Below are 27,609 nucleotides of genomic sequence, written 5' to 3'. Positions count from 1 at the left end.
AACCTAAGCTATCTGGTTTTGTCTCAGTTTTTTTATGCTTAGTGACTGTAAAAAAGTGTATTTATGGATCAGTTGAGAGATTTGTCACTGACTGACGACTCTTTTGAAGGCCTTAACATATCCATCAGTGTCCCTGAACGCAATCCACCTCTAGTCATACCATATTTTTAGTGAACCAAGTTAACTAAACCACAGTGTTCAACTCAAAAGATTAACAGTTTTTACTATAGTGACAAAGGGGGTTTGTTTGTACACTATCTACTCTGAAGAAGAAAAAGAACAGATAACTCATTCCTCATCAGGAAATAAAATAAGTACAGTTTTATTTAGTTTTGTCATCTTGGCTCATGTACATGCAGTCAGTGTAGTCACAAACATTTATGCTGTTTAAGCATAGAATAACTAGAAATAAGTGCCAAAAGCAATTATTAATAAAGTATGTAATTTTGATCAAACTTACCAAGTAGGGGCACCACATGATTATCAGGAAATAATAGTCAAGCAGCTCTGTCGGTTGTTTTATGAATACCTTCCTGTTGAGGTGTGGTATGATAGAACAATGGATTGAGTGAATTCACACACTGGCGTTCTTAAACAGCAAGCACTACACACACATAAAGAATAAACACAACTTCTCCATAATACAATAATTTATTAACACAATTCTCCAACTTCCACTTAAAATACTTCAGGCAAGAAACTCTTTTAACAAGGCTAGTAACATTCAACTAAACTACTGAGTATAAATGAAAAGAATAAGGAAAGCTAATATATTACAAAAAAAGAATTAGATTTTATAGAAAAAAGAAAAAATGTCTCGTCGTCTTACGCTTATCCTGAACCTGGGTAGCAGGGGCAGCAGTCTCAGCAGCGACGCCCAGACTTCCCTCTTCCTGCTCCTCTGGAGTAGGCCCGAGGCTTTCCCAAGGGAGGTTTTACTAGTCTGTTTTGTTCTCAGTGGGTACTTCACCCTTTGTTTCCCCCTATGTCTGGGCCCAACAGTGGGCGTCTATGGAAAGTCTTTCCTGACTAGTGGACAGCTACAGATGAAGAAAGTTACGACGTATAGGCTTTACAATCAAACAGACAGCAAAGCAGACTGAGGTATTAAATAGGCCTGAGAGTTAAGGGCTGGTGATTGATTGTAAGGTTGGATGGTTTTGGAAACCAAAACCTTCCGATGTTATTGTTTACTGTTGTGATGACTATATCAATTGCAATCAACTCAGATTTTCCTTCCTATTTGATCTTTTCTATACTGATGATGTTCTCATCACTGTTTAGCTTTAACGTCCTGGTCACCAAGCTCTAACTCAGCTGTGGAGAGTGAAAGTCCATCCCAGAGGCAAACTATTTATTTAGTAAGAAGATGCATGGCTGCTAAAACGCCATAGCCTTTGTTTTTTTTTTTTATTACTCTTCACTACCAAATGCATTTAAGCTGTCCTTGGCCAATGTGACTTTGCACGCATTAATATTGCAATGCCAGCTGCGATTTGATGGATTGTGCAGTTCTAGCTAATTGTATATAATACTGGATAATGATGCCAATGAAAAACTAATTTAAAATGTGACTCAAATTGTCATTTTTCTTTCTTTATTGGTCATGTGATAGTGGCCTAAAGAAATGTATCTTGGCTTTTTTAGACCAAATAGCAATGCTGTACATCGTGTTTATTTTTCATTTAGATGTACAGTTATATAACTGAAAATATTACGGTAAAACGTTTTTAGACATGCTTTATTAAAACACTTTTTGGTAGTATAAAGTCAGGCAGTCATTCATTTTCTACCGCTTCTTCCATAGTGGGTCGCGGGGAAGCTGGTGCCTATCTCCAGCAGTCTATGGGTGGGAGGCGGGGTAGAACCTGGACAGGTCGCCAGTCCATCGCAGGGCAACACAGACACACACAGGACAAACAACCAAGCACACATTCGCGCCTAAGGGCAATGTAGAGAAAACAATTAACCTAACATTCATGTTTTTTGATTGTGGGTGGAAGCCGGAGTACCCGGTGAGAACCCACGCATGAATGGGGAGAACATGCAAACTCCATGCAGAAAGACCCCCGGCCGGGTGTCAGACCCAAAAACGTCTTCCTGCAAGGCCCATTATACTAAAATTATTTTAAAAATCACAGATTACATATGCAGTTGTTACTTGAATAGATTTCTAGGGTTTTGGGTCAATTCTTACCATTTGCTATGGTAAAAATACCATTTCATACTCCTGTAGTATACAGTTGTTTATTTCTTATGGTAATTTAATTTCAGAGGTAATTAATCATAAGCTAAGTCAAATGTTAGATTATACCTTGCCTCCTGTTGATTGTTGTAGATGATTTATCTCAGTGTGATTATCTTGGCAAAATGGAGTCTTTTCAGCTGCTCCCTTTATTGGCTGTTGCCAATAAATTTATTTATAAAGGGGTTTAATGAAAAGTATATTTAATACCTGCTTAAACGTTGGTATTTTCTTAACATACTTTAAATCTGACAAATGAGCTTCTTTGGAATGCATGTTCTCATTTATTGAATATGACTGCATATCATATTCACCTAACTATGTTTCCTTACAGAGGACAATGTGCAAAATATAGAAAAATACTTTAAATCTTTAGTTCTTGAAATGGGTTCAAAACATGCACCCGGCAGGTGGGATTGATGCAGGGTTGGTACGAAACATTTCAGACAGGACGACCTTATTGTACCCAAAATGTCCAGTATGAGACAAAACTGCAAAAGCTACAAAATGGTAAAGGGGCACAAGACCTGCACCCATTTCTAAAGGGAGAAGTTGTATAATTAAAAAATATGCTTGTTTGGTTGATGTCTTACTGAAGACTCTCCTTTGTCTGACCAGCATGTCTTTAATATTGGTGTGAAGCTTTATCCAGTATTGTCTACTAGTTTGTAAAAACAAATAAAAACAAATATTCCTAAAAACAATGTCTGTGCTAAGATGTTTTGGCTATTTGAGATGCCTTAAATTTCCTTGAACAGTTTAGCATTGAAATCCAATTGCAATCTTGTTGAATTGGATCTTGGATCCAATTAGGTCTTTTTTGCAAAAACCTTTTTTTTTTGCAGTTTGAAAAAAATGACAAAACTTGCACTAAAACAAGGCTTTTCACTGTTATCTTGTAGTTGTATACCTGCTTCCTGAAACAATCTACTTTGTTAGTACATCATTTTGAACTCAGCTAAGTGTTTATCATAGAGCCATGTGCGCAGGAAGTACTAGAGATATATTATGCTCCTTTTCCTGGTGTTTATCCAGGATTTCAACCAGGTTCCACTCCTTTTTTTCCCCTAATTACGCCATATTCTGTCCTGGCTGCCATCCCTGCTTCAGCTCACTCTCACAGCATGTTTTTATTTGTTGTCTTTTGGTGGTTCAGTTTACATTACAAGCTCCCCAAATCCAGTGGGCAGCCTTTGTTGTTTTTGCACTGGCAGTAGGTTTTCTCTGGTTTGTCTTTCCTCACAGCTGCTGACTCATTTCCCATTCTGATATTCTGTAGTATGAAGGGGAATGTAGGGGGAAAATGGAAAGAGTCTCATTTTCAGTGTGGGCATGAGTGCATCTGTGCATTAAAACATACAGAGAGGACACAGGCTATTAAGGCTATAAAAGATTAAATGGAAAAAGACTGAAATCACCAAGTATTGATGACTAGTTTAAAGGTTAAAATGTGCAGGATGCTGTTGACATGATCTAAATCAATGATCGACAAGAGAACTTGTGGAGGAAAATTTGCCCAGTCTGGTAAGAGGGGACACATATAAGAGTCTAATGAACAGGTTTCTTTTTTGTCTCATCTTACCAACAAGGATGCGATTGTTTGATTGGGTTTTAGCAAAGAGCAAATGCATTTCTTTAAAAAAAAAAAAAAAAGGCCCAGGCGTTTGTGGCAATAGGAAACCAGACAGATCAAGAGAAGATGAGGGGAAAAAGTAGAGCTGTTGAAAGGTAATGCTAATGACAGGATGCACTGGTTTTATCAGGATTCTAATCCCCTACATTTGTAGCTATTTTATGTTAATTTAATATGTAATTATTTGAGAATTTATGCAAATATTTCATGGTTCGTTTACTGCAGCATGAAATAATTTAAACCGTCCATGTGGAAAGTTTCCAGTAGACCCTAATATCCGATTGGCTAACCTACACAGTAAGTAGGGCAGTTTTAAGCTTGCCCGCTGACCTTCATGGGTACATTCATGATGTTATATTTATTTTGAACTCTGTCACCTTTCTGCTACCGAGCTCAAGCAGCCTGCTAGGTAGGTAAAAATTGTTGCAAAGGTCTGCTTTTTTTTTAACCTGTGGAAAATCAGTACTTTACATTCGACAGCAAAGACGAGATTAAACGTGAAGCAGACTGTGCACTGGAGTGAACACTTAAATCCTTCATGGTTTCTTTCAAAATGAGTGTGATACCTGTGGAGTTCCCTTAGTAACTACCTGTATATGCTGTATTGTACACAATTAACATGCATTTCTTCATGGCTGTGTCTATTATTCAGTATAAATGGTTACATTAATTTCCTTTGTCAATTAAAGAATATAGCTTGGTGAGTTATCCTGGAAATGTACTGTGTGCATGGCTTTGGGCCTCATCCAAAAGCTACACAGTGGGGAGACTGAAGGAGGATGATTGTTTTTTGTTCCTTTTCTCAACCACTGCAGGCTTTTTTTCTCACAGTGATGTAGTTTATTGAGTTCATCATTTGACGTTGTGGCAGATGCCTCAGCTGTTGTACTCTATAACGTCATGTGTTATTAAAATGAAATCATTTAAATGAGTTATCACTGGGGTTCCCTGGGGTTATCTTAAAATGTCAGTGATTTAAAGCATGTAACTGTGACAGACGCAAAAAAAATTGTACTTGGGCAAAAGATTTTATAAGGACTGGGAGGGTTAGGCCCATACCAGCTTCCATAAAAGGACATAAGCAAACATGGTCGATTTCTCCTTTATTCTCTCCAGTGTTAGAAAATAAATTTGAAAACATTAACTTGACTGTCAGAGGAGGGGGGGTCTGTCTCGCCCCTCTAACAAGATGACCAGAGGAGTACTGACGTTTCTCCTTATTCTCCCCTCCCTGCTCCTTCTCTGTGTGTCCGCACGGTTCTGCCTTACATCAAGACTTAAATAGCTGTGTTCCTCCGCCATAAGTTGGCAACAATATAGTTTCTAGGTATTATTAGATAAATGTACCCGCCATCCATTTAAATTTGCACCAGCCAAATTTATATCTAAAGGGGAATTCTCATCAGGAGCACTGCAAGTGCGTATTGTCAATGCAAATCTGTTGGCACCTTTAAAACACATGAAATGCGTTCTACTAAAGTGCGCCAAGAAAAGACTGATTACTGGACTCCAGCCTTGGATGGTTTCATCAGAAGCTCGGGTGCTTCTGCATAGATCAGGTTAAAAAAGGATCACTGGGCGCTGCTCCTTGTAGCATCTGCCGTCAACCACACGGTGTTGGTGTGGATTGTTGGATAGAAGATAATAGGGGTATATTCTTCTCTGTTGTGCACATCGGATGTTGCTAATGTGCGTTTCACTTGAATGACCTTTTTTAAATATACATGTTTTTGAAAAATAAATCTGCATTGTAGAAACGTGATGCTTTCGTTCTAGGAAAGGTTTCTAGTTTACCCCGTTTTAGCTTCTCAGCAAATCTTTTATGTTACGTCTTCAGAACTAAAACATAAACACTGTTTCTGATTATTATTTTTGGCCACTAGTATATGATCTGCTTAATCCAGTTTGTTTAAATTTCTGCCTCTTATTATTTATCATATGATTAACTCAGGTTTGCCTCGTCTGTTTTTTATTCATAGTGGCCTCCCTTTGTGCTCAAAAGCACAAAACAATTTCTACGATATCACCTGAATTCAGGCAAACCTTCATTGTGAATGTTATTATATACGGTCTTAATCTGCATTCTGCTTTCAGATCATTTCAGTTTTAAAGTTAACTTGAAAAAGTTCTCAGATTAGGCTCCTCTGTTTACATCTTTAAGTCTTCTGTATATTAAGAGCTGTCATTCAGCTCCCATACAGACATTGCAGCCAAATTATCAACATACTTATAAGTGATTCCATTATTTTTGTAACAGAATCATCATGACTTTATCCAGATAAGAACAAATAATACTCAGAACGTTTTTGTTGCTTACCCACTGTTTGGTTCATCCTTTTAATTAGGCATTAGCTCCTCATGGAGTCTATTAAATTTCAATCTGCAGTTATCAGCAGTTCAAGGGCTCTGTTCAGAATTTGATTTACTCTCGTCTTGTCTGTAGCAAAACAAAGTTTCTGCATTTTAAAGTTCAAATGCAACATGGTGATGTTTTTTGTGTCCTCGGCCACGAAACCTTTCCCTGGAATTTATTGAAAAGAAATGGGATGTTTTTATTTGGCACAAATTCACCTGAAACATTTTTCCTAGCTGAGCTGGTGGTTTCTCCTCATGGCTTTTTATATTTTTGTTTGTTTCGAAATGATGAATAGCGGCAATAACATTTTTCTTTGTTTTTATTTTTGCTAAAAGAACTTGTTGGAAGGAATCACAGCATTACTGAAACAATTGTTGAAGCATATATTTTTAGAAAGTTTAAAGATTATTAAGTTGAGCTACGGTGCTTCTATGCAATTTTACATCAGCTTAACTCCACTGGAGAACATTGATCCTACATGCATTTTATAGTTATTTGCACCTTTCAAGGAATAACGTTGATGGTTACAAACCATCAGTATTGTATCTTTGCTGTCCACATTAATTTTAGTATTTTATTATATACAGTTCCATTTTAAAATAGTTTAAAGCACCACTGCAAAGCGGATTTATTTGCAAAATACCCAAACTAACAGGTGTTTGCAATAAGCAACTCAAACTAAGAAAATGTAAATGGTTATAAGGCAACTAATTGTATGTGATCTCTTCAAATTCAAAATGCAAAATACCATTTTAAATGGCTACTGCTCACCTAAAATAATTCAACCCCTACATGACAAGCATCTTTAGTACTTAGGAGAACTTCCTTTGCTGTTTTGACCTGTTGCAAACTTGATGCTCAGCCATACACCAGCATCTGGCAGCATCCCGGGGAAGCCCACTTCTCATGGACAGAGGCCTCCAGCTCAAACATTACAACGGAGTATTAACATTACGAGAATAAAATTGTGATGGCACCTTTTCCCCAGAACAAGAAATTTCTTCCAAGTCTATGTGGTTCTTTCTTCAAAACAGAAACAGCCGTATTCACAATCGTTTCAAAGTCATGAAACTGGTTATAATTTCATGCTGATGTGCTAAAAAGATTGATAATGTTCTTATTTGTGAAACCGATACAAAAGTATAACTTCACAAGATAGTCATCATCCCTGTTTTTCAACGGGGCTCATTTCAGCTGCTTATGATGGGCGCTCCAATATGTTCCAGGACATCTTTTGAAACTAAGCCTTTATGGACTTTGGAATATGCATAGGATTAGTGTGCTATTTGAAGGCTGTTTCATGGTTGTTTGTGTTTTTATTGTGGTCTGAAGTCTGGGAAAGATCAGACAAATTATTTAGCTCCTTCTCTGCAGGGTGTCTGAGAAATGGATCTAAGCTGCAGTTTCTGTGCAATTCAGAAAAATCAACAATGCCAAACCCTTTTATGTTAAAGGGTGTGCGTGTTTTTTATTTCCTTACAAGCCCATTTTCCCTTCCGAGTGCATAGAACAATATTCACAAAAGCAAAACAATATTTTGAAGGACCATTCCCCCCTTATTGTGCAGAAACAAGGTGATCCTGCAGGATGAGGGTTATGATGAGAGCATACTCGGGAAAACTGACTTCTGAGACTTCATATACAGAAACAGTTCAATCTTATCAAGACCACTCGGTGTGACTGGTATAAGCTTTTTGTTTCTGTTAAACAACCTGTGTGAATCTAATATACCATTTATCAAATTATATTTCTTTATTGGACATATATTCCGTTTTGTTCACAGTGAGGAATATTTGTCATCTGCAAACATCCATCTTTGCTTGATTACCTCTCCACAGCTGTGGCCCACTTTCCACAGGGCCTCATGATCGTCATCACTACCGCATGTCTGTTCTTTGTAATTGCAACCAGAAAAGTCTTTTTGAGATGCATCCAGCGCTTTGAGAAGCCCGCCTGCAAAAGTTCACAACTTCTGAGATCTCTGCAGCATATCTTCAAGGAATTATTTTCATGCTTTCGTGTCATTACATCTGCCAGAAATGTGAAGCTGCACTCCTCAGACAGATACATCAAAAATTAGGCAACTATATATATGTTGAAAAGAAAGAAAAGATAGAATTTCAGTGTCGGTGGTCCAAGTCATTATCCATCCATCCATCAGCAGGTGTTAAGGCTGGATGGCAGATTACCTCCTTTCCCCATGAAGAGGTTAAATTACACCTTTCTTTTCAAAAACAGCCAGAATAACAACTGAAAAATAAATGTGTAAAGATTGTCTAACATGGCATCCATGTTTACTGTTATTTTAATCTTCTGACTTGCACAGGTCTTCAGCACCTTCTCCAATGAGGATTATGATCGCCGCAATGATGATGTGGACCCAGTCGCAGCATCTGCTGAGTATGAGCTAGAAAAGAGGGTGGAGAAAATGGACGTGTTTCCTGTGGAGATTGAAAAGGGTGAGTCGCAAATTGAGTTTTAGGGAAATAAGCAAATTAATTCAGGAGGAACATGCCAAAGAAAGTAATGAATAAATCTCAAAAAGTATTTTACAGGCACAGATTTTAATTCTCCACTTTTTTTTTTTTATTCCTACAAATATGTTTTCTAGTCTTCCAGCCAAGGCGACCATACAATTATTAATTGGACATTTTAAACTGTTTTTAGCATCTTTTATCAGCTGTTAGTTTGGCTAACAGCACTAAAGTTCTTTGAAATTATTCCCTACAGGTAGTAACTCTGAACCCTAACTCTGAGATTTCATAAAGGCTCCCAACATTTCTAACTCCAGCTTGTTCCATGGCAGAGAAGTTGAAAGCTCAAAGGAAAAAACAGAGCAACATTAGTTATTTTTTTAACCTTCTATCTGCTGAAAGTCTCATTCTCTCGCAACCTGAATTAACCACAAACATGTCTCCATATCTCAGAGAAAGTGGTTTCCTTTTTAATAGCTTCTTACCTCTCTGTGCTTCCTGTGACTTTATTATCAACCCATCACTGATACGGAAAATATATAAATGCGTCTTTTACACTCAATAATCACTTCCAAACAGTAGAGACGTTCTGTCAGTGTGATCTGGTTCATTAACTGATCTTGTTAGGGTTTAACTGATTTAAAAAAAAAATCCCGGTTAGTTGTTTCTGACCAGCTGGTCACCAGTTAAGCTGAAAAATGGCTAATTGCAATACTGCATTATGTAATTTTTTTGCATGCTTTAATCATTTTAAAAAAGCGTTTTTCTCTGCCACCAGGAGACAACGGGCTTGGCATCAGTATCATAGGAATGGGAGTGGGAGCTGACCAGGGATTGGAAAAACTTGGCATTTTTGTGAAGACCATAACGGAGAATGGTGCAGCTGAGAAGGATGGACGGTAAGTAAACGCTCCAGCTTACTGTTTTACCCTCCTCCTACACGTAGTTGCTAAAGCTTTCACAATAGACACTCCTATCCTCTTTTTCCCACCACCTGACTTAAAACACTCGGTGTAAAACTCCTCATGACTGGTTGTCATCAGTTCCACTGATATATACTCGCTAAACAAAGTAAGGGAAAGTAGTTGTTTTTGGCCTGAAGTGCATTTAAGACTCTATTTTGTGGTGAAGATCTGTAAAACCGTATAAACATGAGGTGCTTTAAAACCCTCACCACAGATTTGACTTTCTCTTTCTGTAGGATACAGGTGAACGACCAGATAGTAGAAGTGGACGGTACCAGTCTAGTGGGAGTAACCCAGCTGTTTGCTGCAACTGTCCTGAAGAACACCAAAGGCACAGTGAGGTCAGTTTAACTCCTCCTCTACTTTCAAAACAAACTTAATCCAAATATCCTGCTAGCAGCAACACTGTGCTGCTGTTATCAAATAAGCTAGTTGAGAAAATTTGCTTTCGTGAGAGTTTATATGAGTTGAGGCAGAGTTTCTTTCTTTTAAAACCAATATCCTGTTCATTGTACTATGGTAATGATTTATAGGCAAATTTAACACCCACACATTACAAAGTATGTACATAAATACACTTCTAGTTTGTATATTTTAGTATAAGACACAAAAGGCAACACAATTTGGGTATTCAAAGCAACATGTATAATACTACATTGTATAGTATGCTTTAAAAAAAAAAAAAACAGGTTTCTGATTGGTCGAGAGAAGCCAGGAACTCAGAGCGAGGTGGCCCGCCTCATAAGCGAGACACTGGAGCAGGAGAAGAACCAGCAGCAGCAACACCTGGATGATGCTTATGACCACTCTACAGAGGAGGCAAGTCAGCTTTATACTGACCCTTAGACTGGTCAAGCATCGCTTTGCCTAATGCCGATTAAAAAATGTTTACAAAAATAAATCCTGTAATTATGATAATGGCATTTGTGCAGTTTTAGCCACTCCACCACTCCCAGACCAATCCCACTCGGATGATCCAGGAAATTAGCAGCTGCCTATGAATAAGCCGTGTGTCACAATTCTGCTGTTGGAAATTGTTCATTCAGCTGCCGTCTGTCCGTCAGAGTTGTGAAATGTTTGTTTTCTGAAGTTCAAGCCACCGCAGGCGTCTAATTTTGCAGCATTAGGAATAGGCAAATATTAAATAGGCCTTATAAAAGTAGACAAAGACCAACTGAAAGGTCTGTGGCTAAGAGTGCGGCCATAGTCTTATCTGTTGACTGTTGCTCGTGTTTGCCTTTATTACCATGAACATGTTTAGCCAAGCCCCTGAAGTGACTCCTGTGGACCAACCTAGTGTTGCTTGCAATAGACTTACTGATCATGAAATTTCCTTCAGGCAACGGGTAAACCCTGAGGGTATTGCTTAATCGACGTTCAACCTGTATGAGACCATTAAGGTGTGTTTGAGCTCACAGTAAGTGATATCTTTTAGGAAGAGAGGTATGAGGATGACGACGTAGTAGAAGAAAGAATCCTTGGGTCCAATTTCTCTCCAGGGAGAAATGTAGAGGTGTTGGAGCTGCCTGATTCAGAGGCCTTGTTCATGCCAGTGGACATGAACAGCTCTCAGATGGCCTTCAAGTTCAAAGAGGTACAGCAAATAAATTCTCTCTTCTTAAAAATCCATATTTCTGCTTGTTGATAAAGTATCTGATTTATTAGATGTAACATCATTTTTACTTTTCATAATTTCCCATAGCTGCAACTGAGACACAGCATTACTGAGGCTGAAATAAATCAACTAAAGGAAACGGTAGGACGAGAAAGATTTAAATTGTATATTTTGTTAAAAATGAAGTACATGCTAAATATTATAACCAATAATGCCCTACAAAAGTATTGAACCTTTACAAACTTTGTCACAACCACAAACCTTTATATGATAGACTGACACAAAGAAGAACATAGTTGTGAAGTAGGACAACGGTTCATAATTTGCAACCATTTTATGAGTAAAGATCTGAAAAGTGTGGCATGCATTGCCCACCTAAGTCAGAACTTTGTAGAACCAAATTTTGCTCCAATTATAGCTGCAACTTTTTTATGTTGTGCTTCTACCAGCTTTACACATCCTGAGACTGCAATTTCAGTCAATTCGGCTTTGCATAATACTTCAACGTCAGTGAGATTCTCTGAAGAGCATCCGTGAACATTAGCTATCAAGTCTAGCTGTGGATTGTAGTTGTGATGTTAAATGTTGGCTGGGCTTTTGTAATGCATGCTTTTTTTTTGGCAGCCATTTCACCGTAGCTCTGGTTGTATGTTTAGGCTCCTTGTCTCGCTGGAAGGTGAAGCCCTAGTCTCAGGTCTTTAGCAGACTCCATCCGGTTTTCTCCTGATTATCTTGCCTGTTCCTACTGAAGTAAAGCATCCCCACAGCATGATGCTGCCACCATCTTCAGGGGGTTTGTGTTGTTAGCCTTCCATCAGAAGTGTTGCATGTAGGCCAAAACGTTGGTCTCTTGTGACCAGACCAGCTTCTTTCTCATGCTTGTTCTGCCTCTGCATGGCTTATGGCAAAGTGCATACAGGTCTTCTTATGGCTTTCTTCAGCAATGGCTTTCTACTTGTCACTGTTGTGACTATGAATCTGAGAATATTATTTAATATAAATATTTTAATATTTTATCAAATAATATTTCAGTCTGTTAAGGGTTGTCCTGCGAATACCAGCCCAGGAAGGACAAAATCGAAAAGGGATGAGATGAGCTCTGACATTATTGAACAGCATAAACTCTGCACACACATGGAATTAATTCACACAATTTCTTAAAATACAAGAATTTATTAACAAAAATAAGTCAACTCAAAGTCAAACATATTTCAATCAACAAACTCTTTACTATGCTAAAACAATCCAACTAAACTACCAAGCAGAATTAAAGAATAATGAAGATTAATGGGCTATGTACAATATAAACAAGTTGATTAAATATTATTGAAACCATGACCGAAAGAGTGATGCAACATTATCATGCAATGTTTATGTTTGAGAACCAAGGATTATCTTGAAGAATCTGGAAGTGAAGTTAAGTTAGTCTTGGAACTAACTTAGACAATAATCAGCAAACGTTTAGACAACCCTTCACAATGCAAGATCAGATAAAATAATATTTTAATAAAATAATGTTTTAAGAATGATCTGCTGAATAAAACCAACCTTCTGGATGACTAATTCTCAACGGTGTTTAATTAGCTTCCTTTATTTATTAAAATAATAATTAAAGAAATATTAAGGAAATAGTAAAATATTTAAGGAAATATTTTGAAAAAGAGTTAAATCTTTCTGGAGAAATGGACTTATGTATGCAAGCACGTGTTCTTAGCTGTTAGCAGTTAAAGCTAACAAAAGAAGCTTATAGCTTAGCATCAGAATCAAACGCATACCTTTAAAATACCAGAGTTAATAAAAGGGTTAAAATGCATAAGCGCGGACGGCGTGTTATGATCAATCTTCTGTGTTTAAAATCACCCTTTAAATAAAGTTTGTCTTAACTTTTAAAACGCAAACACCGAACACAAAACTGAGCACGTGTGCTGCAGATAGCCTGATAGCACCAAGATAACTGAGTTCAACACAAACAAAACCAAACTTCATAAAATGAAAAACGTTTGGATCATTTCAGTCTAAATCACTTCTATCTCTCTGCCCAAACCCTAACCTCGTATGTGAACCGTGCTGAGGAAAAGTGGCTGGGCGACAACAAAGTTTGAAGAAGCTCTGTGAACAAAAGGTTAGCTACAGCTAACTTCTGTAGCTGTGGCTGGGCGGCTCGTTCTGTCGGCCAGCCAACTGCATAGTTGCTACGGTAACCACGGTGATGCGGTCCCTGTTGTCCTCCTTTCAGACCGGGAAACTGCTTCACTCGGCGTTTTAGAGACATGGTCTCTGTTGGGAACTCTCTATAACACAGTTTGATCTGTAGAATTAACTTAGTGCATATGATTGATGGTCGTATGACTCTCTTGGATCCAGTTTGAAGAGTTTATGTCTGTTTGCCTGCAAAGAGACATTAGCGCGCTGTGTCTCTCTGTCCAGGCCCCTGGGTGACCCGCTTAGAAGAGATCGATTCCTTGGAAAGGGGGTGCTTTTATACAGACAGTGGCATCATGGGAAGTACTCCTTTCCCTGGCTATGCCGGAAGTAGGTTAATGCAATTTATTTTGAAAGATCTAGAAAAGTCTGTATCGGACTTCATGTTTTAACCTTGGCTGTGGTCCCAACATCACTTTCGCATAAAGGTCAGATTGGTGCACAGCTAATAGTTGTCCTGTTGACCGATTCTTCCACCTGAGTCATGGATCTCTGCATCTCCTGCAGAGTTACCATAGACGCTTTGGCTGCTTCTCTGATTATTCCTCTCGTTGCCTGTCTGGTTAGTAGGGTAGCCATGTCACTGCAGCTGGCAAATATAACAGTATTCAATATGATATGCTCTACTTTGTTTTGGTCTATAATAAAATCCCCAAAAAATACCTGGATGGTTTTGGTTGTAATGTGACAAAATGTGGACAGGTTCAGGTTATATGAATACTTTCACAAGGTGCTGGATGTAGAGGCTCTAGTCGGTAGATGAGCCTTTATTATTTCTTTGCAAATAATTGTTTCATTTATAATCTATATGAAAGCATTTAACAGCCGACGCGACGCACAGTGTGCCTCACAAATAGAAGTCTACCAACAACGACAAAAAAGTTTCTGAAAAGCCTTTGTAAAAGGTTGTGTTTCTTGTCGCAGCTAAAGAAATCAGAGGAGGACAAATCTTTGCGGAAAGAAAGGGAATCTGCACTGGAGCAAAAAATTGAGGAGAGCAACGACAAAATTGTAAAGCTGGAGAATTACTGGCTGGAAGCCCAGGCTGTGTGCAAGAGTGTGAACGAACAATTAGCCGAGAATCAGGCTCAGTATGAGGCCTTGGACAAGAAGTACAACAAGGCCAAGAAGCTGATCAAGGACTACCAGCAAAAGTGAGTTGAAGTTCTTTTATCTGCTGACATCTGAGGTTAGATTTGTTTTGTTTTTTTAAGAACAGACATTGTTGAATTTTGGTGGTTTTTACAATCAGTTAAAACTCACTATGTTTATAAAATGAATGTCTTCTGGGAGCCTCATTTTCCATATCCCCAACAGAGAGATAGATTTCGTGAAGAAAGAGGAGGACCTGAAAAAGATTCTAGATGAAAAAGACAAGTGGTACAAGGAGCAGCTGGAGATCCTGCAGAACAGGGTAAGGTCCCAGATCAGTGAGTGAATGCTTAAGTTAACCTGCTGCTGTCATTGAAATAAGCATGACTGTGACTGTTTTTGGTCCACAGATTGCTGACCTGGAGTCTAGAGGTGCTTCAGCTGTGGAATGTCAGGGCGGTCTGGGCTCTGCTGCTGAAGAAAGACTGAGCAGCCAAGACTCGGTCAACAACTCACAATCTGTTGACTCACTGCTAGGTACAGTGGCACACTAAGATAAAAATGTTAAACTCTTGTTATCATAGCAATGCATTTTTTTATATACACTTGAAGGCATTCAGCAAAAGCAGTTGATCTCATGGCTGCATGGCTAGCAATGCAATAGTCTCCAGATTCCACATTTAAAGCTCCGGGGTTTTTATCTGTGACAAACCCAAGGAAACGGTCCGGTCAGTTTGTAGCTTGTGGCAAAGTCTAAAGCTGACCATTCCTAACAGGTTTAAGCATTAACATGTGCCCATACTTAGCTAATCTGGTTCATTTCCATGAACGCATTAAATATTATAACAGGAGGTTGGCGCAAGATCTTTAGGCTTCATAGTTTACATTGTTGAGCATGGCTCACAAGGTCCAGTGTTTTTCCACAGTTACTGGTACAGTTGAGTCCAGAATTATTCATACCCCTGGCAGATTTAGATTTAAATATTTTTTCCCCTCAACAAACTTTGTTTCTGATAGAAAATGAGACGAGCATCTCTGCAAAGAAAACAACACAATGTAAAAGGAGAATCACTTTTGTTTTTAGTTAGGTTTTCTTATTAGATTTACCACATCAGAGATGATTTATACACCTCTCAGTAATCAGTGGAGAAATCTTTATTGGGTTTACAGCAGTCAAACCCTTCTTGGAACAGCAGACCCGCGTTTTGGGTAACCTCCGTGTCATCACCCTAATCTATAGCTCTATCAGATTTAAGTCAGAACTCTGTCCGGGCCGCTCTATAAGGTTAATATTACTTCCAAGTCAGAAGAAACACGTTGGTGGAATTACTTTTTAACCTAAATCTGCCTGGGGTATGAACAATAGTTGGTGGTGTTGGGCCCTGGCTTTCTTCACAGGATCACCTGGCGTAGCAGTTGTCTGTGGACTGACCCATTCACATTGTAAACAAACACGTCAATTGATTTTTGCTCCCAGCTGGGGTTGAACAGCTTCAGTTTCAGCGTTAGCTTCAAAGAGACCCCAGCCCTAAAGCACATGTGTTTCATATGTACAACACAGATTTATCTACAGTCTGTTTTGTTTAAAGTATAACTGTGACACTTTTATCCTGAGGCCCAGACTAACTAGGGTCAATGTGTTATTGTAGTTTTGAGCCATTTTGAGCCAGCTGCCTCTGTAGCTTTAAACTTGTGTGGGACTGTTGTCTTGATGTGAACTGGACTCAGCTGACCCAGTGCTTGTAGTTCAGAAGGGATTTAAACCCAGACACTTGATTAACTCTTGTTAATAGCGTTGATGTTGCTTTTTATTTGATAGCCTTAAGCAGCAGGAGCCTCTTCTGGGGTCCCGGGGGTTTTAGGAAGTCTTTTTGAACTTTTAAAGCTCGGGAACTAAAGTAAAACAGAATTATGGGGAAGAAACGTCAACCTGCTCAGGGAGGGAGGTGCTGTGTTTTAGACGACATTTAAGAGATTACCATTTCCCACATGTTTTCCATTCCTTGTTGGCTGTTTCCAGGGAACTTTTGAAAAGGAGGTTTTTAAACTCAATAAGCTCTTTCCCGGTTAAATAAAAGCTAAATGAAAAAGTTTTCAGTGATCTCTTTATATCCACTCAGTAACTGATAGAATCATTTAAGTTTTTAGCAAGATATGCTTTTATACGTTTTGTTCTTTTTAAACATTTAATCCCTTTTCATTTATTCAGCTTCAGTAAACTCAGGAGAAACGATACTCTTCAGTAGCTGCTGTAGTTAAGAGAGATCCTGTGTTAAAGATGGAAAGATCTCGGTTTTAGACATGGAACGACTGAAACATTGCAGGAAAATGTAGATCTCTTAATTCTCTCACCACATCTTTGTTCCTGGAAACAAACTATACAATCTACTGAAACGTGTACATTTTAACACATTTTGTGACTTCATGCAGCTGTTGTCTAAGACCATCTTCATCTCAGTGACGATGGTCTCAGAGAAGCAAAACACCGCTTCTACAGTCTGTCTGATCTACCTTGTACCTTTGACGGCACTGGAATAGAAAGATGCAGGGTCCTGCACAATAATTGGCACCTCAGGTGAAGATGTATAAAATTCCCCTAAAGTAGATCTATAATTTATTGTCGTAGTGCGATCTAGCTCCATTGAATTCGCTGAGGTTCTGCCGCTGTGAATGATGGCAAAATAAACATGGCTCCAGTTTGCACAGTTCCAGTTTTTTAAACTTTAAAATTATTGCTCCAACTGTAGATATGCGCATGCTTAGGCAAGTAGCTACATTTCTGTAGGCACTTATTAACTTATGAAGGCTTAACACACATGTGCTAAAGCTAGATGCCTGTTCTCATGTCTTTCCCGTTTTGCAAATTGACTCAGAGAAATGAGGCTTTGTGTCACGCTATATTAAAAAACCTTGGAAATTTAAAGTGTACATAAAACATTCTTTAGTTCTTTTAATTTTATACAGATTATCCTGGGTGCTATAAAGTGTGGCACCAATGATTTTGTAAAATGTTTATTAATGCAAGATTTTTGTTTTACCCCTCTGAATAATTGTTCTCAAACTGAATGTTGGAGTTTTCTGAAATCTTTCAGTGTAAGGTTATGCTTCTTGCTGTTAATGATTGCTTAAATTTAAAGCTTTTCTTTAACAACTGGTGCCACTAAATGTGGAGGGCACCTGCAGTTGAATCCAACATAGCTTTTTATTTATTTTATTTTATTTTACTTTGCGATCAGAAATAAAATAATTCCACAAAAATCTACAAGGACCAAAATCATAAAAAAGTAGTGTGGACTTGGAGGCAAACAAATTGTTGATTCTCAGAAAGAATTAAAATTTAAGAGTTAAAATGTATTAAATTAAAGTTATGACAGCACTTTCAGGTGCCAAGAACTGATGTGAGAAGTATGGATGAATGCAAGTCCTTTCTTCAGATGGGATGAAACTACAGCTTTTTGGCTACAAATAGATTTGATGAATAAAATTATCTTTTAAAATATTTTTTTGTTTGGTCTGAAAAATAGGATTAAAGGATCAAAAAAAAAAATCTGAAGAAATCTGTAAAGAGGCAAAACACTTTAACGGCACAGTATGTTTTTACTGTTGTAGAACAAGACTGGACTGAACTGGTGCCTGAAACGACGCGGTTGGACACCAGTGCTCAGAGGGCAAAATGCCGGTTGGCTCAGATGAGCAAGCGTCAGGCTCCATCTCGCAACAAACTGAAGGAAAGCTTCGCTGGCGCCTCTCATCATTCTCAGGTCTGTAACTGTTCCATTATTCCAGGTTTTCCCAGCTCAAGGCCAAAGTGTAAAATGCCTCCCATCTATAGAAGAGCTCAGCATGAGCAGCACACTCACAGTGAAGGTGGGAGTTTGTGTTGGAACCTTAAGTGAAAACACTGCGTCTGATTTGCAGATTTGATCATATTTCTCCAAATAAACCAGCAGGTTCTGTAACACACTAGAACCCATTTCTTAATTTAGCTTGAAGACAATAGTGCAACAGGATCATATCGAAGCAAGGCTAACCAGAGCTTTCTGCTACATAAATAGCTTGTATCCTCTCTTCCTTGTATTGTCCTTGTAAATAATTAGCTTGATCCCTACAGGAAACTGAAGAAGAGGACGAGCAGGAGGAGCAGGAATCTACCGGGAGGCAGCCGTCATTGCAGGAGAGCCTGACCCTCCCTGTCAACGTCTGCTATCCTGCAAACGGACAGAAAGACGATCCGGGCGAGACTCGAGATTCTTCCAAGAGCAAAGCAGAGCTTTCCAGCAGCCCATCTTTGTCGCCGTCACCGGGGGACAGTGTTGAAAGCAGCAGCAGCCCTTCATTGTCTTCTCCAAAACACACTTCCTCACCACATTCTCCCTCTGGTTTCATGCGCAATGTTAAGAAAAGGGAATCTAAAGGCAAAGGGAAGGAGCTCAAAGGTAGACAAGAAACACATTTGGTACCTGCAATAGAAAAGGCTTTTTCTTCTTGCTGAGGCTGTTAATCCGTGCTTTGTTACAGAGGAGCTCAGTGAGCCTTCTACAGCAGCAAAACCTAAAAGACGATTTCCAGATTTTGGGCAAGTACTCTAGTGATTCACAAAGCATTTATAGCCAAGTTTTTTATTTTAAATGAATATCCCTGATGATCAAAACAGAGGCCTTCGGAAGTCTGGTGGCAAAGGGAAAAAGGACAAAGAAAAAGAGGTGCTGAGATCTTCTCTGGACAGCAGGTACTTTTTAGCCAATATTAAAAGTTTTCTTAATATCAAGATGTTTTCTAATTTGTACCTAACATCCTAATTCATTCAGATGCATCAGAGTAAAATATCAATGAAAACTTCATTTCTTTCTTTAATATATTTCCAAATGTATAAATCATATATTATTTAGTCATTACACACAAAGTGATAAGGTTCAAGCATTTATTTCTGTTCATTTAGATGATCCTTGCTTACTGTTAATAAAAACCCTAAATTAAGCTACCGGTACTCATCAAATTACAATATTACATAAAAGCAATGAAAAGGCGTTTTAACAAGAAAAGCTATGTTATAGTCATTAGAACTGCACAATATGTCACTAATTTATTGTCATATAACTGTACACAATATGCTTATCAAAGAATTGGCTGGATTGTAATAAATGTTAGTAATTATGTAGGTACCATGCATCCAGGCTCTCTGCTCCTAGAGTACTGGTGACACTTAATGCAGCATTATAAGGTAAAAGAGGTGGTGAAGTCCTCTAGAAACGATAACGATAAGTTGTTTCATTGCCAGAACATTAGAAACTGACCAGAATACACTTTTTAATAAAACCATGTCAACTTAACGCAAATGATGAATTAAATATTTTCAGTAGCTGGACAAGACTACTCATTATGACGCTTGTGTTTGTTATAAACCCAGAACAGAAAGACATTAACAACGTTCAATTATGTGCTTGTTTATTTCAAGTCGCATTGTTACATATTGCATGTTTTTCTAATAAATATATATATATATATATACACACACATACAGGGGTTGGACAATGAAACTGAAACACCTGGTTTTAGACCACAGTAATTTATTAGTATGGTGTAGGGCCTCCTTTTGCGGCCAATAAAGTGTCAATTCCTCTTGGGAATGACATATACAAGTCCTGCACAGTGGTCAGAGGGATTGGTATGCTGACATTACCCTGGATACCGTGGCTCTTCATACATCACAAAGACTTGCTGTCTTGGTCACAGATGTGCCAGCAAGACGTGCACCAACAATCTGTCCTCTTTTGAACTCTGGTATGTCACCCATAATGTTGTGTGCATTTCAATATTTTGAGCAAAACTGTGCTCTTACCCTGCTAGTTGAACCTTCATACTCTGCTCTTACTGGTGCAATGTGCAATCAATGAAGACTGGCTACCAGGCTGGTCCAATTTAGCCATGAAACCTCCCACACTAAAATGACAGATGTTTCAGTTTCATTGTCCAACCCCTGTATATATATATATATATATATTGCGACTGAGATGCTAGGGCTCAGGGACTGTGTCAGGGATATCGTGTAATGGTAAAGAAAGGAAGTGTCTGGAAAATTTGTTTAATCTTAATCTTTATCTTCATAGAAGGTTTCAACAATAGTATCCCAGTGAAATACTTTACTGATTGTTTTAGAGCCTCAGTTCACATCTCCTAAAAAGAGAGGTAAGCTGCAAAGGGTAAGAAGTTAAAGAAGTTGGCTGTTCAGTGTTGTAGCCAAGCAATATTAATAGAAAGTTCAGTGGAAGGAAAAAGGTGCACAAGCTACAGGGATAACCACAGTCCTGAGAGGATTGTGAAGCCAAGCCCATTTAGAAGTTTGGAGGAGAGGTACAAAAGTTTTCAGTCATTGATGATTTGGAAAGCCAGTGTTGGTCCACTCTGTTTTAACAAGCCCAAAGCTGAGAAGCTTTATGGAGATGCTGAGTTCATTTTCCACCTGCCAACACTGCCAGAAGTACCAAAACCTGGTTTAATGACTGTGGCATCAGCAAACTCCCCTGACCTAAACCCCCTCAGAACCTGTGGAGCATTGTTGGGAAGAAGATGACCAGAGAAGAACACCAGATCCAATGATGCAGATGAGCTAAAGGTGCCAATTAAAGCAAGCTGCGCCGCCTTAACATCTGAGAAAAGCCAAAGGCTGACCGCCCTTCACGCCATCACCACATTGATGCGGGAATTTATGCAAAAGGAGCCCTGGCCAAGTATTGAATGCATACAGTATACAGTTAATGGACTTTCAGTGAGCAAAATCTTTAATTGGTCGAAAAAATAAAAAAAATTTAAGTCTTATGAGTTTCAAACTAAAATTGTCAAAATGATCAGAAATAAACACTTGAAGTATGTCACTCTGTGCAGCATCGATCTATGCCGTACGAGTTTCACTTGTTGAATTGAATTACTGAAATTATCAACGACAGCCTTGCTGCAGACATGAGGGGACTTTGTGTCAGGGTTGTTGCTAAAGCATCTGAATAAGGAGGCTTTCAGTGCACCAAAAGATTGTAGCTTCTGTCATTCTTGATGCCAGATTAGCATAACCCTTGGCACCTACACCTGTATCTCACTGCTAATCTGACATCCAGGGGGTCTGCGGAGTTACTGGAGGAATCTGGAGGGAACCTGTCTCCTGCTGAGTCCATGACCTCTGTCCCCACTTGTATGCCGTTCTCCTGGTTTGGAGACAAGGAGAGGGACAGAGAGCCGTCCTCCTCCAGCAGCAGCCTGCCATACACTGCAAATGAAACCAGCAGTGAGCAAAGCCAGGATCGCAAAAATAAGGTAAACAACTGTTTGTAAATTCATTTAGATACATTTTAGTCACTGCAATTTATTATATTTTATCCTTATCTTGAAGAGTGGTCCTCTTCTAGTCTTTTAGTGTCTAAATATTGTGTGTAACGCTATCCCAGCTGATAATGCCAGGATTACTTCCTGTTTCCTGCCACTCCAAACAGTCTGCACCCCCTAAGGCGAAATGTTTGGATCTCTCAGAGAAGACAGTGAAGACTTTGGTAACACTGTTCTGGTTGGGTCCTGTGGCGCTTTTCCAGTACATGGCGCTCTGTACAGATAATAATTAATGTTTCAACTTTTGTTACACAGTTAACTGAGGGAAAAAAGTCCTTCCATCATCAAGCTGTCTGTATTAGAAGTATTACAACTAATCCACTGAGTGGAAAGCCTGACAGTCATGCAGGTTTCGGTGCTCTGCTGTTCCCACCATTCTCTTCTAATGGGTTCAAGACATGAGCTGAAACTGTAACCGTAAATAACTGAGCGATGACTTGGATTGTGTGGCTGTTTTTTATTCCACGTTACTGCTTTACTTTCTGATGAATCTCTGTTGACCATGTTTCCTTTAAACAGACAAATCTCTCCTGGTCCTCTTTATTCAGTCGCTCTTTAGATTTGGTACAGTATACGCATTTATTGTTTATTCCTTTGACTCTAAATCACACAGTAGAGTATTACTAACAGACTCAGTCCTGGATTTTTACCTTCTCACGTAGAACACATCCCTGGAATAATTCACTGCTTGTTGTGTAGCGGGTATGTGGTAAAGTTTTAACATCTAATTTAGTCCCTTTTCCCTTCTTGTATTTATTTTAAGAAAGACTTCAGACTTGTTGAAAACAGGGATTTTCCAGACTTGAGAAGACTAATTGGACAATGCTTTTAGAGCTTTATGTGTAAATAAATATAACACGTTTGCTTTCTCACTAACTTGGTGTGTGCCAATTGTTTTTATGCATTTATTTTTCTAATGAGTCACTTTCATGAAATCAAACGGCTTATTAATCTACTCTGGTCTTGTAGCTTGAATTTTATGTCCCCTCGTCCCTTGCTGTCTGAGAAGAAGACTTGCAGTACTTTGCAAAAGTATTCACACCCCTTTAATCTTTTTTTTTTTTCTTTTCCCCATTTCTTTATATTCAGTTAGTGTGGCATCAGTTGTATTCAACACCCTGAACTCTGCAGCCTCTAAATAAATCCAGGGCAGCTAATTGCCTTTAGAAGACACCTCATTGGTCAATAGAGTCCACCCGTGTTTAATTTAGTCTCACTACAGATACAGCTGTTGTGTAAAATTAGTTAACAGTTTCATGTAAGAAAGCAATAAGAAGTCCTGTTTGCAGTTTCTATAACCACTGAAAAAAGGGAAATGGCCCAGTCAAAGTCTGGTCCTAAATCTGTTGAGGCTTAATACAGATGTTCTTTATCAACTGTGTCTCCACTTGACCTATTTATCAAAACATCTGCAAACATTTTAATCTCCAGACGTGCAGAGCTGAAGAAATGCCCCCAGAAGACTTGCAGCTGTAATTGCAGTGAAGGTTGTTCTACAAAGTATTGTTTCAGGGAGGAAATATAAATGCACAGCACACTTTTTTTAGATTTTTATTTGTAGAAAAACAAATAAAAACTATGTGTGATTTTGCTGCTTTACAGTAATGCGCTGCTTTGTGATGTTCGATCACATAAAATGCAAATGAGGCGCATAAAGGTTAGAGGTTGCAGCAGGACAACATGTAGAAAAAATTGAAGAGGTGTAAATACTTTTACAAGACACAACGCAACAAATCAAAATTACAAACATTTATGAAATCAAATCCCTGCTGTTGAATTACCTTGAGAGAAAACATTACCTCATACCTGGATGTAGTCTTTTTCCGGTAGGCTCTCATTAGGAATAGCCTCCTTGTAGTTTAGCGGATCATCGTGTAGTTTTGGTGATGGATGTTTGTGCTCCGTAGATTCTGATCTTTCCTTCTTTCACATGTTTAAAGTCACAGTCATATCTTTGCTACATAATCAGCATTAACTGCCACCACTGCAATCAGTTGTAATCCTATATGAACATGTTTGAGTCCCCTCAGCCGTCATGCTGTTGTATTTGTCTGCCTCGTAGAGAACAGAAACTGGTGTTTGGTGATGTTACTTTAGTAAATGCGCTCCTTCTTTCCCATTGTTCCAGAGTTTTTCAGTCATAGATGATTGTAGCCCTGCCAGTCCCAGTTCAGACATCTCTGGGTTAGTCGCTGAACCCAATCTGTCTGGGCGCTCACACACTTTAATCTTCTCTTCCAGCGAGGTGAGTGCTCTCCTTGTTGTGCGGTCACAAAAGCTGTGTGGGGGACGCCTTGATGCATCTGAAAGGGGACATTCTCAAGCATGCCCTTTGAGCCTCGCCCCCTTTCATAGCACAGATTAAACCATGAATGGACAGAGACAATGTGAGCGCTGCATGTTTGTGTGTTAAAGCCGGTTTGTTTTGTGTCGCAGCAAGTCATGTGGCTTAGCTTTTTCTTAAGTTAGCTATGATTTTGATGGTGCATATTTGCGCTTTCAGCACGGCTGTTTTCCTGTAGTTTGTCTCTGCAGCTCAGTGTGAAAAACATTTGTTTTTTTAATAAATGCACGCTTGTTTTTCTGTGTGCTAGCTTGGGGAATGTTTACCAGCTTTTGTACGTTGTAGTTTACATTTATAATAGCTTGAGGCAAGTTCAAATTTGCTTTGCATCAGTTTTGTCCCAGTAGAAAGGTAAAGATTTTATTGTGTCTTCTCAGCATATTTAAATGTCTTGTTGTCCACCTTGGTGTGTGTTGTTACCACGGATCAGCACTCCCACATAAATATCCTGCAGCTGCTGAACTGAACCAACAGTTTTACAATTTAGATCAGACGTTTACATACACTCAGCATCACCATGGAAATTATACTGATTTGGGAGTTTTTTGATACAACACACTACTTCTATGAACTTTAGAGACATGAATTAGATGCACAAGTATTGGTGTACTGTAGATTTTATTATCTAATCCACACAGACTGAAATATGCTTTGCACAAACCCTCTCTTTTATTTAGTTAAATTCATCTTAGTTACAGAGAAACTGCACCTTTTTTTTTTCTCTAACCATCAACAAACTGGTATTAATTTGACTGAATATTTAAGCCCTCATCAGAAATGGTTGGAGATCATTTAAACTGGTTAGCATCCTGTCCTGTTGGAACAACCAGTTTGGCCCCAAGTTTTACTCCTCAGGCTTTTGAAGTTGAATAATTTGAAGGCAGTCCTCTGTTTTCATTGGTCCTTCCACTTTGTGCAACGTACACATATCACTGCATGCAAAACAACCCCACAGCATGATGCTGCCACCACCATGCTTGACAGTTGGTGTTATGTATAAAAGCCTCACATGTTCTCTTAGCCAAAAAACATAAATTAGCTGCAAATTCAAAGGTGTTGATGTTTTCTCAGTTGTCGTTCTCTCCGATTATTTTCCAGTAGTTTCCAGTTTATGATGGCTTGAGCCTCAGTGAATCCTGGGTTGTTCTTCAACATCTTGGCTAATCTTCTTTCATCTGATGCTGAAATTTGGGGTCAAATAGTTCAAATGTGAACACCATTGTTTTTCCTAACAGCACGATGATCCCAAACACACAACGAAACCTGCGTGTTTGTCTAAATTGAATCCTGTTTGGATTAGAGAAAACCCACAATGAATTTAAACCTGGACACCCAGTTCTTGTTAAACTTCATTGTAGTTGTATGGTCTATAAATGTTCTACCCCAGGAAACAAAATCCCTGAAAAAAAAATCATTAAAAGCCTAAAATATTTTAAGATTAATGTCTATGATGAGTGTATGCAAACTTCTGACTGGAGTTGTAACTCTTACAACAATTTTCTGACATTTTTGTTATATAAGGGAAATCTTATAAGTAACAGAAACAAAAACAGTGCTGACAGCCACCAGGTGCCCAACTTTCAAATACATTTAAATGTATTAAAACTTTTAGAGTGGAAACATGAGCAGTGGATCAAAAGATGCAGGAAGTATATTTTTACTTGCATCTATATAATTTCTGCTTTCTGTGCAGACCTTGGATGATGAACCCGTCCCTGCTGGAAAAGAGTATCAGTGGCAGAATCGGCCCATCTCCGAGTGGACCAATCAGCAGGTCTGTCACTGGTTGATGGGCATGAATATGGACCAGTACACACCTGAGTTCACAGCAAAGGGAGTCGATGGCCAGCAGCTCATGCACTTAGACAGTGACAAACTGAAGGTACAACAAAATATTCCCATAACACCAAGGAATAATAAATGTTTCTCACTTTCCAGAGAACATATGATTTACAGTTAGGCCCAGAAATATTTGGACAGTGACACAGGTTTTGTTATTTTAGCTGTTTGCGAAAACATGTTCGGGATACAATTATATAATCATAGTGGGCCTAAAGTGCAGAGTTGTAATTTCAGAGTATTCACATCAGAATTGGAGCATGGGTTAAGGAATTATAGGTCTTTAATACATAGCCGCCTCTTTTTCAAGGGACCAAAAGTAATTGAACAATTGACTCAGAAGGCTGCATGGGCTCTTCCCTCGTTAACTTGTCATCAATTAAGCATTTAAAAGGTCTGGAGTTAGATTCCAGGTGTGGCGTTTGCATTTGGAAGCCGTTGCTGTGAACGCACAACATGCGGTCGAAGAAGCTCTCAATGGAAGTGAAACAGACCATCCTGAGGCTGAAAAAAAAAGAAGAAATCCATCAGATTAATAGCAGAAATGTTAGGAGTGGCCAAATCAAAAGTTTGGTACATTCTGAGAAGAAAGGAGTGAACTGGTGAGCTTGGGAACTCAAAAAGGCCTGGACGTCCATGGAAGACAACAGAGGTGGATGATGGCAGAATCCTTTCCATGGTGAAGAAAAACTCCTTCACAACATCGCCTCAAGTGAAGAACACTCTCCAGGAAGTAGGTGTATCAGTATCTTAAGTCGACCATAAGACTTCATGGGAGTAAATACAAAGGATTCACCACAACGTGCAAACTATTAATCGCCCTCAAAAATAATAAGAATTTATCGATGTGACAAAAGACAGCAGCAGCTGGATGAATTCTGAAATGTATTGGGAAATAATTGCTGCTTAGATTCAGCCAAATGCAGCAAAGTTGATTGGACGGCGCTTCACTGTACAGATGGACAATGATCCAAAACATGCTGCAAAAGCACCCCCGTTTTTTTACAGCAAAGTAGTGAAATATTCTGCAATGGCCGAGTCAATCAGTATGCATTTCACTTGCTTAAGACAAAACTTGAGGCAGAAAGACCCAGAAACGAGCAACAACTGAGGACAGCTGCAGTGAAGGCCTGGCAAGGCATCACAAAGGAGGAAACCCAGCGTTTGGTGATGTCCATGAGGTCCAGACCTCAGGCAGTCATTGCCTGCAAAGGATATTGAAAAGTAACATCTTACTTAGGGTCATGTTTATCTGTCCAATTAGTTTTGAGCCCCTGAAGTGAGAAGCGTTTATATAAAAATAGCTACAATTCCTACATGTTTAATCACATATTTTTGTTCAGCCGCTTGAATTAAACCTTAAAGTCTCCACTTCAATTCTGTTGTAGTTGTTTCGTTTCACATTCAATGTGGTGGCATGCAGAGCCCAAATAATGAAGATTGTGTCACTGTCCAAATATTTCTGGGCCC

General features: G+C 38.8%; 1 protein-coding gene across 3 annotated transcripts in view; it reads left to right on the top strand.

The window, feature by feature from the left end:
• Nucleotides 1-27,609, top strand: part of ppp1r9ala (protein phosphatase 1 regulatory subunit 9A-like A) — a 40,459-nt gene that overhangs the window by 11,295 nt on the left and 1,555 nt on the right. The window contains exons 3-19 of one of the 3 annotated variants that reach the window (XM_047370712.1): nt 8,561-8,693; nt 9,487-9,607; nt 9,910-10,014; nt 10,363-10,492; nt 11,109-11,267; nt 11,376-11,429; nt 14,415-14,644; nt 14,808-14,904; nt 14,993-15,119; nt 18,192-18,343; nt 18,694-19,018; nt 19,101-19,158; nt 19,237-19,311; nt 21,692-21,887; nt 22,476-22,520; nt 24,085-24,201; nt 25,994-26,182. In XM_047370712.1, the coding sequence (XP_047226668.1) occupies nt 8,561-8,693; nt 9,487-9,607; nt 9,910-10,014; nt 10,363-10,492; nt 11,109-11,267; nt 11,376-11,429; nt 14,415-14,644; nt 14,808-14,904; nt 14,993-15,119; nt 18,192-18,343; nt 18,694-19,018; nt 19,101-19,158; nt 19,237-19,311; nt 21,692-21,887; nt 22,476-22,520; nt 24,085-24,201; nt 25,994-26,182 (2,313 nt within the window). The remainder of the gene's footprint in view (nt 1-8,560; nt 8,694-9,486; nt 9,608-9,909; nt 10,015-10,362; nt 10,493-11,108; nt 11,268-11,375; nt 11,430-14,414; nt 14,645-14,807; nt 14,905-14,992; nt 15,120-18,191; nt 18,344-18,693; nt 19,019-19,100; nt 19,159-19,236; nt 19,312-21,691; nt 21,888-22,475; nt 22,521-24,084; nt 24,202-25,993; nt 26,183-27,609) is intronic. The other 2 variants (XM_047370714.1, XM_047370715.1) reach the window with 2 other exon arrangements.

This window comes from Girardinichthys multiradiatus, chromosome 7 (genome assembly GCF_021462225.1).
Source record: "Girardinichthys multiradiatus isolate DD_20200921_A chromosome 7, DD_fGirMul_XY1, whole genome shotgun sequence".
In the NCBI taxonomy this organism is placed as follows: domain Eukaryota; kingdom Metazoa; phylum Chordata; class Actinopteri; order Cyprinodontiformes; family Goodeidae; genus Girardinichthys; species Girardinichthys multiradiatus.
The sequence above is the reverse complement of the archived record's forward strand: the minus strand, read 5'-3'. Positions and strand labels throughout refer to the sequence as shown.